The sequence below is a fragment of the Gamsiella multidivaricata genome (genome assembly GCF_025024155.1).
Source record: "Gamsiella multidivaricata strain RSA 2152 chromosome Unknown BC939scaffold_7, whole genome shotgun sequence".
Taxonomy (NCBI): domain Eukaryota; kingdom Fungi; phylum Mortierellomycota; class Mortierellomycetes; order Mortierellales; family Mortierellaceae; genus Gamsiella; species Gamsiella multidivaricata.
The window spans coordinates 640,487-653,906 of NW_026251715.1; the positions used below are offsets into that span (position 1 = coordinate 640,487).

The 13,420-nt window shown below is 47.0% G+C and overlaps 3 protein-coding genes across 3 annotated transcripts; 1 reads left to right on the forward strand and 2 right to left on the reverse strand.

The window, feature by feature from the left end:
* Positions 1-424: 424 nt before the first annotated feature.
* Positions 425-5,232, reverse strand: BC939DRAFT_439691 (Vps53-like protein). The gene is made up of 14 exons (XM_051553992.1): positions 4,539-5,232; positions 4,242-4,393; positions 3,967-4,117; positions 3,813-3,883; positions 3,485-3,699; positions 3,175-3,390; positions 2,962-3,082; positions 2,764-2,870; positions 2,436-2,666; positions 2,120-2,210; positions 1,932-2,014; positions 1,610-1,834; positions 1,334-1,489; positions 425-1,243 (listed from the first exon to the last, which is right to left on the reverse strand). The coding sequence occupies exons 1-14, from the start codon at positions 4,750-4,752 to the stop codon at positions 478-480; spliced, it is 2,799 nt and encodes a 932-aa protein (XP_051416326.1). The 5' UTR covers positions 4,753-5,232; the 3' UTR covers positions 425-477.
* Positions 5,233-6,372: 1,140 nt separating this feature from the next.
* On the forward strand, positions 6,373-8,392 carry BC939DRAFT_499656 (uncharacterized protein; the record flags this gene model as incomplete). The annotated part of the gene is made up of 4 exons (XM_051559964.1): positions 6,373-6,672; positions 6,856-6,887; positions 7,828-7,982; positions 8,106-8,392. The coding sequence occupies 4 exons, from the start codon at positions 6,373-6,375 to the stop codon at positions 8,390-8,392; spliced, it is 774 nt and encodes a 257-aa protein (XP_051416327.1).
* Positions 8,393-9,330: 938 nt separating this feature from the next.
* Positions 9,331-13,236, reverse strand: BC939DRAFT_499657 (Vps16, N-terminal region-domain-containing protein; the record flags this gene model as incomplete). Its single annotated transcript, XM_051559965.1, has 16 exons — positions 9,331-9,412; positions 9,496-9,923; positions 10,028-10,311; positions 10,409-10,517; positions 10,617-10,884; positions 10,975-11,102; positions 11,184-11,309; positions 11,402-11,478; positions 11,581-11,675; positions 11,756-11,830; positions 11,917-12,080; positions 12,193-12,450; positions 12,552-12,677; positions 12,759-12,865; positions 12,979-13,064; positions 13,187-13,236. The coding sequence occupies 16 exons, from the start codon at positions 13,234-13,236 to the stop codon at positions 9,331-9,333; spliced, it is 2,463 nt and encodes an 820-aa protein (XP_051416328.1).
* Positions 13,237-13,420: the final 184 nt, after the last annotated feature.

Below are 13,420 nucleotides of genomic sequence, written 5' to 3' on the forward strand. Positions count from 1 at the left end.
ATTGATGGTCGGTATCTCGCCCTTGTATGCAGACCGGACCCCATCTGATCCACTGTTCTTTTCCATGTCTAGGCTTGTCTTTATAGCGGTTATTAGCTTCCTCTGATCTACCAGGATACCATCAGACATATCTTCAGCGGCTGCTACACATACGTTGTAGCCAAACGGGTATCCTCCATCGAGGCCAGCATGGATTCGATCTACTGAGAGACAGAGGCCTTTACTATGAGCTCATCTTCATCGCATCGCTGAACAGATACCGACGGCGTGAAGCCCCGCAGGCTCTATTCTCGGATGACTTTGCGCCTAGTCTACACCTCAGAACGTCGTCTACCGCCTCACGCTCAAGAGCAGTGGGTCAAGGTGTGCCAGTGAAGAATCTGTAACGCTGGCAGAAAGGATCAACGGTATTAGTAGAAAGAGACACGCGTTTATTGAGATGTATTTGACGCCTAATTTTATTACTTCTGTTGTGCCTTATGGCTGAGTACTTGATGTCCCTGAAGGAGCCGAGTCTTGATCCTTTTTGGCTCTCATGCCTGCAACAAACTTGCGAATGTTGACGTTGATCTTGGTACTGGCTGCAAAAGACCCACCTAGTTGCCCATGCCCACTCTGACTGGCACCATTGGCTGCTCCTGTACCTGATGCGGTATTTGAATCCTTATCCTGTCCCAACCCAAACAATCCACCGCCACTGGTGACCAACTCACCACCAAGAGCGTTCGCGCCACTATTGCCAGGTGAGTTGAGATGCTGAGCAGCAAGAGCAGCAAAGGGACTATGACTTAAAATGCTGGATGTGACAATGTTTCCAAGCTGATAGGGATTGTTGTCTCGGGCGCCTCCTGTTCCTGGACCACTGGGCGTCATCAATCCAGCAGGGCCTGAGGACCCCCCAAGGACCATGCCAGACATGTTTCCAGCGAGTCCAGCTGTGGGTCCCACAACACCTTGACTGGAGACGTGTGCTGGCATTCCTTGTAGCAAGGACATGACTGGCGAGTTTTCCTGTAGGTTCTCCATACCAGCCTGCTTCTTTTGAAAGTGGTCAACCATCTGTTGCTGCTCCGCTCTCTTTAGTCCCTTGAGCTCAATAATTCGTTGGAAATTTGATAGATTCCGATCGCCAATTAGCAAAAAGTAATGGTCGATAAACATGTCGAGTGGTTCATGCGGGCTCATAGCTGTCTTGAGAATTGTCTCGATCTTGCCCAAGCCTCGGCTGACAAATTTGACAAAGCTATTATGGGTTAAATAGGGCGGGATCGTGTGTGAGCCACACGATGAATTAACATAAAATCGTGCACTGGCCATGATCGATAGGGCTTACGAGGTAGGGATTGGCACGGAGGACTCTAATCCCAGATTAGGAACCTCCAGTAAGGACGATTTGACAGCCTGAGTGTCTAGAAGCATTTGCTCCGCTCCAATTTCAGATATGGGTTTGCATCTCGTGAGGTTGATTGCGAACCTAGAGACAAACGATCTATGGTAAAAGCGCACGGGAAATGATCTGCATTAGACTGGCCAACATACAGCCGATAACCCTATGGTTGGAGTAACGATTACAACGAGTAACTGAAGCACTACAAGTTATCGAACGTACTCAATGAGCTTGTCACAAAATGTTCTGAAGTATCTCTTATTGGTAATGAGGTCCTGAGTAGCTCCAACGCATGTCACAAGTGTTCCCTGTATCATGGAAACATATTCCGATTGGTCCCCGACATTCTCTACTGTGGCCCAAGGCAGCTTCGACATAGAATGCAACGCGGGTTCGTAGTGGTTCTCTACTGCCCGAACCAGAGCCTTCGTGCAGGCAGAAATGATGCTGTCAAAGACAAAGTTGCTCCGGTTAGCATGTTATAGTTTTGATGTCAAATGATAACAGATGTTAGCAACAACCCTGGCCAACAATCGATGCTTACTGTAGAAATGCCTGACGCTCCGATTCCATGCTGACTTGGTCCACAAACTCGGGGTCGATATTTGCCCATAGCCTCTCTTCTAACTAAAGTTGATAAGTTAATGACGACGAGAACAACTCAGCAAATATACAGGGCTTCTAACTATGGACGGTAGGATGCCAAGGAAGTGTCATGGCTCCAAGGCGTACCTGGCTGGTGGTGGTAAGGGAATAATCAGCAGTGTTGAGGATGATGCAGATAGATCGTAGGAAATCCCTATTAATGGGACGCTTGTCTCCTCTAGTTGAGTCCATCATATGCATACCATGTGTGGGGAATGAATTAGCACAGCACCATGACCACAACCTAGAGGGCCTTGTACACAATGATTTATGAATACCAAATAGAGTCCTCGCTAGAAAGTCGCAACCCTCATCTACCCAAGAGTGGATCACCAAAATGGGGCAGTATGTGCGTATTTAAAATTTGATGATGTGACTTTCAGACGAGGACTTATCAACTTACTGCTTGGGGAGCTTTCCCATGAGGACGTCGTTGGCATACACTCGAAGCCATTTTCCAAAGACTGTGCAGAGATCCAGAAAAGGCTTCTTGCGTGACATCTTAGCGCAATTGGTCAAGGCTGACTTGTAGAATAGGAAAATATCTGTACTGGAAGCCAGGACAGTAATCGAGAGATCGTCTTCCGGTACTGGTTCCTGAAGTTTAAACCCGGCGATTTTTTCTTCCAATGCCCTAAAGGCCATAATTTAAGAAAACAAAATGGAAATCGTACCAAGTTCAGTTTCGTGAATCTCGTAGACATCTGCAGGAATACATGTGCGCAACGTACTTATCTTCCGCTTCGATGTAAAGGCTGAGGTATGGTTCGAAACAAGGCGATATACTCTCTGCGAAGCCTGCACCGTCAGTCTCCTCATTTAATGCGTAATCGACATCCTACAATTCAGACATTGTGCCATTAGAGGAGTATGTACGTGTAGAAAGCAGAGAGAAGCGGTATCCTTGTGTTTACTTTCGCGCTGCTTACCCTGCACAAGAAACGGTTCTCAAGCTGGGTCTCGAACTCTAGCGTGAGTTGCAGAACTTGCAATAGTAAAGGAACCTCCACAGTTGATGCAGTTTTTGCCAGGATATCGGCAAGATCGGCTCTATTTTTTTTTTTGAGTCAGTGCTCAGAGAATAATATACAAGTTTGTATGATCAACGGCGGATAACACATCGTTTTGTGCTGGTAATGTACCTGGTGATTCCACAAAATTGCATGCACAAGACACGGGAGACATCCCAGGCTGGGGGGAAAATATGCGCATGCTCCTCATCGTGGATCTTGAGAAGCCGCTTCAACCATGCATAGCGTCTAGAAGTATTGTCCAGCGCTGATACCTCCTCGTTTGGTTTGAATACCGATCGATAGGCTCGTAACTGTAATTTGCAGTACCACTCAACAAGGCTACGTCTAGGGTGCATACATGAAGCAAGAAATAAGGCCAGACTTCCGTCAGAAACAGGTTTGTAACGAAACGTCCTGAACCAATGAGTCAGATACGCACCTGACGTCTTCGCCCAGAATGTCAATGACAAGACATGCGCTGGCGAGCTGACCGGCGTTGCCCACAAGTATTCCGTCCTGAGTAAAACCATGCTCAAAGTCCTTGACAATATCGTGCTCGAGCTCTACCTGCAGCTTGGCCACAGATTCTGTGAGTTCGGCGATCTGCCGTACGTTTTGAAAAGTTCGGAAGTACTGGATCAGCTGAAGGACCGCCTATGTAACATGAAGCAGGCATACGACATCCGCGCAGAATTAATGTGAGTCTTTAGTAAGAATATTGGCCGCGGACATTAAGACATAGGCATCCCTTAAGCATAACTGCCTACCTCAAGCAATTGAGCAGTTTCCCTGTATTGCTTGCGCTGAGCCATGGCCTTTAACTGATCCACAGCGGTAACTATCGAAACACGACTGGCTGCTTAATGAATACGTTCACTTGCCAGAGACCATTATCCACCATACGATGATATGCCTACCTACCCAGCATCTGCAGACGTTTGAGTGTTGTAATGGATGTAGTGAGGTGGCGCTTGGCATAATCGAGACTCTTGATGTCCTGGGTGATTTCCTGAACCATTTGTTCCGACTGGGTTGCCTTTTCTTTGATCTCCTTGATCTTGAAGAACAACATCTAGATACACGGGAAGGACGCCAGGCGATAACGCGCACGCGGCTCGGCTTAATAAAATGAATCGACTATGTAGGTTGCGTAGTGCGCGATTACCTCTGTCAGCCTGAATGCTGAATCCTTATACCTCGATGCCTTTTTTTGCCGCTTCGACTTCTTCCTGACCTTTCTGGCCGCCATCTGTTTGCGCTCGAGTCAGTTCACGCAGCTCCTCCTGGACCTGCGTGGCCTTTGCTTGTAGTCTCGCAAGCACCTGGTCCACCGCTGCCAGAGAGTGTTCTAAATGAATAAAGATAAATATGGATTGAGAAGGTATTCGATCGTTTGCATGCGCAGCGCCCGGCCATAAGGCTGGTCCCTAAAGTATTCACTCTTGGGTTCAACATGGAACCATTGTATCAAGTTTGTTTCGCGCCCTTCGTACCATTGGGAAATATTTTGTTGATGTATTCGACAGAGCTGAACTCCTGGGCATCAAGTGGATCCTTTGAGCGAAGGATGTGGGTAATCGAGAAGTTGAGTTCAGGTGCTAGCTGTATGGCATCTGTTGTAGCGACATATACGGACTCTTGTGTCGCTGCAGGCCCTGCGCTGTTAGGCATTGGACTCTTTAGATTAGGAATCGTGGCTGCTGCCATGGTGTGGGGGGATGTGTGATGTGTGATGTGTGATGTGTGATGGCCAGTTTTGACACTGTGCTCGCCTGTTTCGGATCCTGGGCGCTGGTGTCGGCTCTAGTGCTGCTAGTGCCGATGCTGGTGCTGGTATTGGTACTGCCCTCATAGTACATGTCCTTGGACTGGCTCTGCACGCGCTTGTGGTAGCAATGATATTTTGAATAAGGGAAGTTCATTTTACAGATGTAATGTTTTTTGCCATGTTGACATGGCCTATTTCTAGAGTAAACCCAGCCAGAAAAAGCCTGCGGGGATGACCATGAGCTTTTTGGATCGATCAGCTCAAGAGAACAATGTCACTGTTGAGCGGTACAAGTGGTTCAGAATTGCACCCCCTCGTTCCATGTGCATCCACGGTCGATGGCTAGTGGTCTATCCGAAATAAAGCGTTCTATACAATCGAAATGAATCCGTGCAAGTGGGTCCGCAGGTCGAGGCATGTAGTGTAACGGATGCGGCTCGAGCGATGGTTCTGTGCGACACTACAAAGCATTTCTCGGGTTTCTCATGCCACTGAGACATGCTCTTCATCCGCATAGTCCACTCCTCTTTCAATCTATCTACTTTAATCATCACCAACCACACCACATATTTGAATTGAGTTTGTATTGTTCCCAGACCACATTGACATGTCATAAATGGTCCTCTGGGGGGTGAAGGAGCCCATCCAGGAGGCTGCATTAGGTATTCCCGGAGGATGGATGGAGACTGGCGAGTCCTATGGAGGGGTGGAGGCGCGCATTCCAGCCCTTATCTTTATCGCAGAGGGGGCAGCAAGAGAGCGGGTAAAGGGGACGGAGGACAATTCAAGAATGGATCGCTCCTCCTCTCCTCGCGTCTCTTCATTTTAGCGCTGCCACTGCCACTGCCTTGCTATAGCTACCGCTACAGCTACAGTTGCCGCCTCTGTTCTTTCCTTCTACCATTCCCGAAGCAAGTCGTCGCTATCAATTCTCCTCCCACATGTGCCACTGAGCCAAGTATCACAGATCCTATTCGTTTGATCCGGGTCGCCAATCTGTCTCGGCTCTTCTCTCCTTCCAAGCAGTTGCCTTGAGACTGCCTCTCTTTCAATCCCACCACCAGTCCTCTCTCTCGCGCCTCGTCATACACCATTTACGCACCGCACCCTTGCAGCTCCTTTATGTCACTGGCATTGGAAAAGCTGGAGACCTTTTCATATTGCCACGCTATCAATCGAAGAATACGCTCTTCATGGATCCCATATCCTCATCCTTTTTTTCGTCTGTCAAATAGGAACAGATATTTCCATGGAAGCGACATCTATTGATAGACTCACGTATAGACGGAGAAGTATATAAGCGACCATCTGTATCGTACGCTAGACAGTTCACTACAGAGATGACCTCTGCGTTGATAGGTCATTACACACCACTAAACTTCAACGCTACTCGCTTGCTACCGATCTCCGAGGATAGACCACCATTATCTCCCTCGAGCGCCCCGGCGGTCTCTTTACACGCCATTTCAGCTTACGGCCACCAGACTTTGCTGCAGCAGCAAAAGGTTCATCGCAATCTACAGCAAGACAACTAACACAATCAGATGTGTAAGGAACATATGCGTGTCTCTTCAGGTATCGATCCTATTCTGGAGGATCCACTTCATATGGTCATGGACGAATATCATGACTATCACAATCATAACCACTACCACCGCTGGTCCTCGCCTTCGCACCTCGATCACCCACAGCAACAACAGCACCCATCTGGCGCGCAACTGTCGCTGCAGCATTTATATAAACAAGGCAACAGCATCAACTACGAGCTCTCTAGCGCTGCTGGAACTATACAACGACCGAAATCTATCACTAAACAAAGGAGAGCAAAGGACAAGCCGGCCAAAAGTGACCGGGAGGAGGTAAATTGGCGATTGAACAGAGGCGAATTAGTGTAAAGGCAGTATGGAGACCATACCACTAAAATGTATATTGTAGACTTAAAAAAAAAAAAAAAAAGATTCGTGAGCAACCATGAAGAAGTTGCCTCAACAAAGAGACCTGACATGTTAATTATCTTGCTTTGTTAAATGTATCTACAAAAGGTGTGGCCACCGGATATTGCGAGTGCATCTATGTAAGGTAAGGTCACATAGGAATCCTACTGCTGTACCTTGACTCGATAGGTCCTACCCAGACAATTCCAGTCATACTCGCCTTTTGATAAACAGCGTTGGAGGTCTTCCCAAAGCTCAGTAGGCGCAAGGTTCTAGTCAATAGCAAGTCCTGCGGGCGAAATGAGCCGATTGCCGACTTTACTCACCAGCAGACGCAGAAGGTTCGCAACCGCAAGCAGGTCTCGTTTCACATACAAGTCCTCAAGATACTCATAAACATGAATCCGCATGTATGACGCATGCTCTATATGTTTGCAAGATCGAATCATTAGGAAGCACAAAATAATTCTTGACATTGTAGTTTTCCTTATTGCTTCATACATACACTAGTTCTGCGATTGCTAGTAGATAGTGGCGATGGCGAAGAAGACACACTGCCAGATACGAAATATTCTGAATACGGCACTGTAACTCATTGCCCCATACCCTTCTCTCACCTTCGACAGGGCAGCGTTGAGCAGCCACTCATCGATGAACGCGTGCAGCAGATATCAGACAGGACCACTGCCTTTTTTATTGACGCCAGATCCCCCCAGGCGTGCAGGCGTGCCACAGGCTGCATTGTCCTCAGACAGGACCACTGCCGCACTTGCTTTGGCATCTTTTTTGGAGCAACACGTGACGCTATCTGGACAACCTAAATTCCAACAGCACCACGTACGTCGGTGCCGCAACCGAGAAAGATCATGGGCATTGACCGAATGGCGGTCAGATCGACCGAAATGAGAGCTCCTCGATAAAATGGTATTCAGTCTATTTATAAACAATCCATCACAACGCCTGAGTATGCGGCCTCTTTGACACCAGATAGTAGACAAATGGGCCTCAAAGTCAGCAACTACCTCAGGTAGGCAATGCCGCAGCTTGGCATAACGCCTTTCCCCCACCATTCGGTCCTAGAGGGTCCTCCAGGGCAAGTGCAGCCATCCGACCCGTACGAACTTCGTGCCCTCTCTGGCCGTCATCCTTTGGATTCTTCATTCAATACTTCAAAGAAGAAGCACAATTGGATACAGTAGACGACCCACATGACAACGGATATAACGGTGCCAGTGGTACTTCCAGTGATTCTGTCAACACATATTTGGCTGAGGGTTCCATCGAGATATGTCCATGAGCTGGTTCGAGCACATAATCTAATTATTACGCGTTTGGCAGCATCAACATCCATTAACTAGAAAAGTTCACCAGTCTGTATAGCCTGTACGAAAAGACTTCATGTGCGTTCATGTTCATCAAAACTGATATGAAACTAGGCTTAAACTTGGAGGGCAGCTTTGAAAACATTTGCCTCTTCACTTCGGACGAGCACCGAGCGCTGAGATGTTCAACACTCATCTACTCCTTTGAGGCCAAGGTTTTGGAGTCGACTGGGGTGAAGCAGACAGCACTCATCAATGGAGAATTTGTACACAGTTTCGGATTTGCCAACCAGTTCTTCGACTCATTCCTCAGCCGTGTCTAAAATCTGGGAACAGCGGGTGAGGTAGAGATTACATTGTGCAATTTGCCCATTATCCAATTTGCCCATTATCCAGATTTATGAGGACCTGGACTCGAAGACTGATGGAGGGTCAGCCTTGCTGATGATGGCTTTTGGTTTTGAGAGAGGAAGTGGCAGTATGGTTCCCTAAAACATTATGGATGGCTCAGATATGCTGGAAACCTTAGGTTGCTGGCAAGTAGTACGCTCCATTTCTAGAAAGGAATTTTCCTGGCTTTGAACACTAAAAAAGGAGCGCGCATTTTCATTGTTGCACAAGAACGCGTCGCGTAGCAGTTGCAGCTCTCCAATTCGGCAGTGGCTTGTTCTTCAGTCTTCACAACACGATTGTGAAAATTTTTTCATGATATGAGGACCCGTCTCCTCCTCTTCACTCTCTTCTTTCTTTCACTCCTTTCTTGCATCTTCCTCTTCCTCCTCTTCACATCCTAACGCATCACACAACTAATTTATCCGCACAAGGTAACCATTGATACCACTCCTTACACTATCTTTCATCGTGCTTTCATGTGTGTGTGTACTTTCAATCTGATGATCCAAACGACAATTTGCACGTCAGTCATACTGCCTTCGGCAATGATGAGCAATTATCTATACCCAAATTTCTGACCTTTGTAACCATCGCCACATATCATTGATCCCTACCTTTGATATCGTCCATTGGTTCATGAATTGAATAGCAGCAACTGACCCTCGTCTTTGTTGTTTATATTTAGGTGAAATCGATCGCTCGTTTTCGTATGGAGTTTATGCTATTACTATCAATAAAAGAGTTTTTGATCACTATCTATATGTGCAAATTCTGTCGGCTTGTAGCTCCAGACATTGGAAGGATATGATGTCGATGAGACCGCGTGATCCATGTTTTTATTATGCTCCGTGAACTCGTTGTCCACTGTCTATCTAGACGAGGCCAGTTGAGTGAGGTATCCATCGATCTGTCCCTGAATCACAGTGTTCGGACACTTGTCCCTGATCTCACTATAGTAGTCAAAAGTAATGGGTTTCATTGTCAGCACATATTGAAGTAGTGTAGGCATCAATTGTGTCAGCAATAGGCTTACCGCAGTGTGTCCAGATCCTTTTGCAGGAACGCTTGCTCTCCGGCTTCTTGAAATGCCTCGATTTTTAAAAACAGGCCTGCACGAAGGTGAGCATCGCACTTGAGAATGTATTTGGCGGCCTCTTTGAATTGCATTGCCTTCACACACTCTTCAACAAACGGTTCGTAGCCAATCGGCGACTTCTTGGACTTCGCCAGTGTCGCAACCCCGTCCCAGTCGCGGATCTCGACCAGCGCTCGCAATTTGATCCACCAAAATCGCTTGTCTGGCATCTTGAAGTCGCCTCGAACCTTAGAGGCGCGAGAGCTTTGGTTAATTGTGATGAGTTTATAGACCGTACTGCTGATGGAGAGACCAGTGAATGCTTGTGCGCAATCCTTTTCCAATTGCGCTTGTATCTGAAGGAGCCGGATGCTCTCTTCGATTGCCTAAATTTACAAGGGTCGGATTATAGCGCATGAGTTTACTTGTAAAATGAAGTAGCGAGCCTTGACTGGTCTCAGCCAAATCTGCAGACGGAATAAGGCCACACCTTTGCTTCAAATGTATGCTCCTTGTCATCTTGGTAGAGGCGAAGGGCCGCCTTAATCTTGTTGATTCGTTCTGTAATGTCTTTCAGCTGGAAACTCTCCATCAATGTCAAATTGGCGCTGTCCACACGGCGATCGTCTTGGAAATAAAAGTCCTTTAAAAGTTCTGGGTCCTGCTGCCTGCAATATGATTCCAAAAGATTACAAGCCAAAGGCTTCTTATCGATGATCTTGAAAAACTCCCCGAGTGGCAGCTTGCGTTTCAAATGCAGCAGCACATGGTAGACTGTAAATATCGAGGTAAAAAGGATATCCAGGGTTAGCAAGAAGAAACACCACCGTATATTCAGCTATACTGGAATGACAGGCGTATTGCTACGTACCAAGATCCGTGTCCCCGCTCTCAATGGCCTTTATAAGTGCCAACTCATCCTGTTGCATGCTCATCAGCAGGGGCACCTGATCGCCAGCCCGCGGCTCATAATCCAAAAGCTAAAGTGGCCAGAGGAAGTTGCAAGACACACAGACTGTTAGAGCACTCGTCGCTATGGCTGGTACCCACATGTATTAATTAACAACAAATAGCTGTACCATCGTTGCCAGTTTGGATTGGCCAGCCCTGTGTGCTGTCATGGCAATCTCCGAGTAAGAAAGCCCCGGTTTATTGGCAAGTTTCTCCACAACCATGCGACAGATGGTATCTTCGTCATCGCTGGACTTCTTGATTTTGGAGCAGGCCCAATGAATAAGGATTCTATCCGTCCTCATTTTGAGGTATTCACAAATCCGGATTGCAAGCAAGTACTGATGACGACTTATTAATCGATCAATCAATGCTTCTGGCGAAAGTCTTTGATATCTACGTAAATATATATATAAAAATATAAACAGCAATTAGAAAAAAGTAAAAGCAGAAAAAAACAAAGTCAAGATAGTCCAGGCTACATACTGAGCATAAGTGAGGGGTATCCCGATTTCATAGTAACGAACGGCGTTCAGCACACGAAGTACCATGCACATTTCGACAAATGAGTCAGCATTATGAACCTCCAAGAAGCATTTTCCGAATGAGGCTGCCTATACATTAAGAAGAGTAGAGCAGAGAACTTAGTATGGGCACAGCGGATAAATCGCACCATTTCACAGCAAATAAGGTACCTTGAGAAGAGAACGCTGGTACTGGTGAGAAATCTCGTGCCCTGCTGCTTCAATGCACGCCTCCACCGCATCTGATAGTTCCAATCGAATGCTCCGAATATTTTCGTCCGCCTTTGGGCTCTTTTTCTATAGATGGAGAAATAGTATTGGACATGTTAGGGTAACAAGTACTCCCCTGGAAAACGCACATTTGAATCATCGGACTGTGTCCTCGTCACCTCGAAATGGTCCAAAGCGTCGTAAAGCATAGCTGCAGGCGCCGTTGATCCAATTTTAAAAATATTCTCCGTTACATCTAATTCGAAAAAGGCACCAAAGCAAGATATACAACAAAGTAGTGGATTAGTAGATGCTGGTTGCTCGTGAGGCGGCAAACAGTATGACGCTGTCTACTTACCTGGCACCTTCTGCAGGAACTCGCACTTTTCACTGCTGATGACCCTGATTCCGTCGATTTCGGGAATCAAGAAAATCGCATCGTCATACGAATATCTAAAGAACGTTATCGTAACATTAGCGTCGGTGTAAAGTGCACCTCAATTAGGATCTTGCGCTTCGTTACATGCCCATACTTGATCCAGTCGCCATAGGGCCCGACCATCAGTACAATCTTGTCCCAATACAAAACGACCGAATCTGTCCCGCACCTACAAGTGATGATGTTGTGAGAATTGATTCTTATATAGGCAGCAGATGATGCGTCTCAAACTGACAACGTTATCCGACAACATACCAGACGAGTTGTTGTGGAGGGACTTGAGATCGCGTTGCAAACTCTGAGAGATTCTTTTGAAAGTCGGTGGAGACGACCCAAAGCTTTCCATCGGAGGTAAATAATGCCAAATACTTTCCATCGGGTGACACTGACATCTTTGTAAATGGTCCTTGTTGTAAACGCTATGCGATGATGGAAAAAATTGGGGCAGTCAATTGAATATGATAACTCGAGTCGGCGTAAACGCGGTGCATGGATAGCAAAGAATCATGGCATAGTAAACGTTCGACGCACCTCATCCCTAGCCTCCGTGGCGTCCACTACAAGAATTGTTGAATTCACTGCCAAGAGAACCTCTACATGTCGGCTCAGGGTGAACTTTGGAGGGATCACCGTCCAACTATGAGGAGGCTCGTTGATTTTAGGGTCTTCCAGGGGCAATGGCTGGGGTTCGTCAAAGTTCGTAAGTGCAATGAGCTGGAAATTTCCTGTGAGGGCAACCAGCCCCGTACCCCATATTTGCACATCGATGACCCGACTCTCTTTAGCCTCCTGTTAGGAGGATACAAGAGCAAGAATAGTGGGTCAATACGTGAGATGAGAGCCAGACATCATTTCTTCACGATTATTTAAAAGAGAGACGACGACCCAACCTTGCCAAGTGAAAACTGGGTATATTCTCCGAGAATGTTATACATGCGGACGGTTCCTTCTTCCAAGACGCAAAGTAATTGCTCATTGTCGGTCCATCCCATTCCCACGATACGTCCCTTATCCCACTAAAACATAGAAGCTCAAGCGCCAATATTAGCAAACGCTCAATTCAACTGTAAAGGCTTCCGAGACGCTTTGACACTTACCTGGATGGTTTCCATGAGCTTTCCAGATGACGTGTAAAGATAAATGCTGGGCTTCACAGGCTGTTGCTTTTGTAGCAGGAGCACCTTGCGGTCGTCGCGGACAAGAGCTGGTTGAGTCGATGGAGACGCAAGGAAAAATGGGGCGTTGTCTATCAGATCTTTTATTCTAAAAAGCGAACATTGAGAACACATCGCGCGATGTGGAGAGTCATCATCTTACCCAAAGGTCCGCCAAAGGGCGCAGCCGCAATCATGTACTTTGACAAATCCACTTGCTTCCAGAGCATGGTATAGATCTCTTGCTTTCTGCGTATGACCGATACAACAAAGTCGTTAAGAGTCGAAGGCGGCTGTCGCATGTCATGCTATCTATCACGCGAAGAGCGCGTTCTATTCGGAAGCTACAGTCCTCCGAGGTGAGTCCATACCTATAGAAGCGGTCATGGAGCTGGATCCAGTCCGCGGTTGGTGGGGACATGTTGGCTTCTGGTGGTCTGATATGATTTATTATTTGAGGTGGTGCTGTGATGCACGTTGCTGTCGAATTCTTTCCTGGTGCTCTGCCTTGTATTCTGTGCTTATCTCGGTGCGCTGCGGTGAATGAGTCTATGCCCTGTCAATGGATGGCAATCTATGCCGCGAGGGATTGATTCCAAACTCCT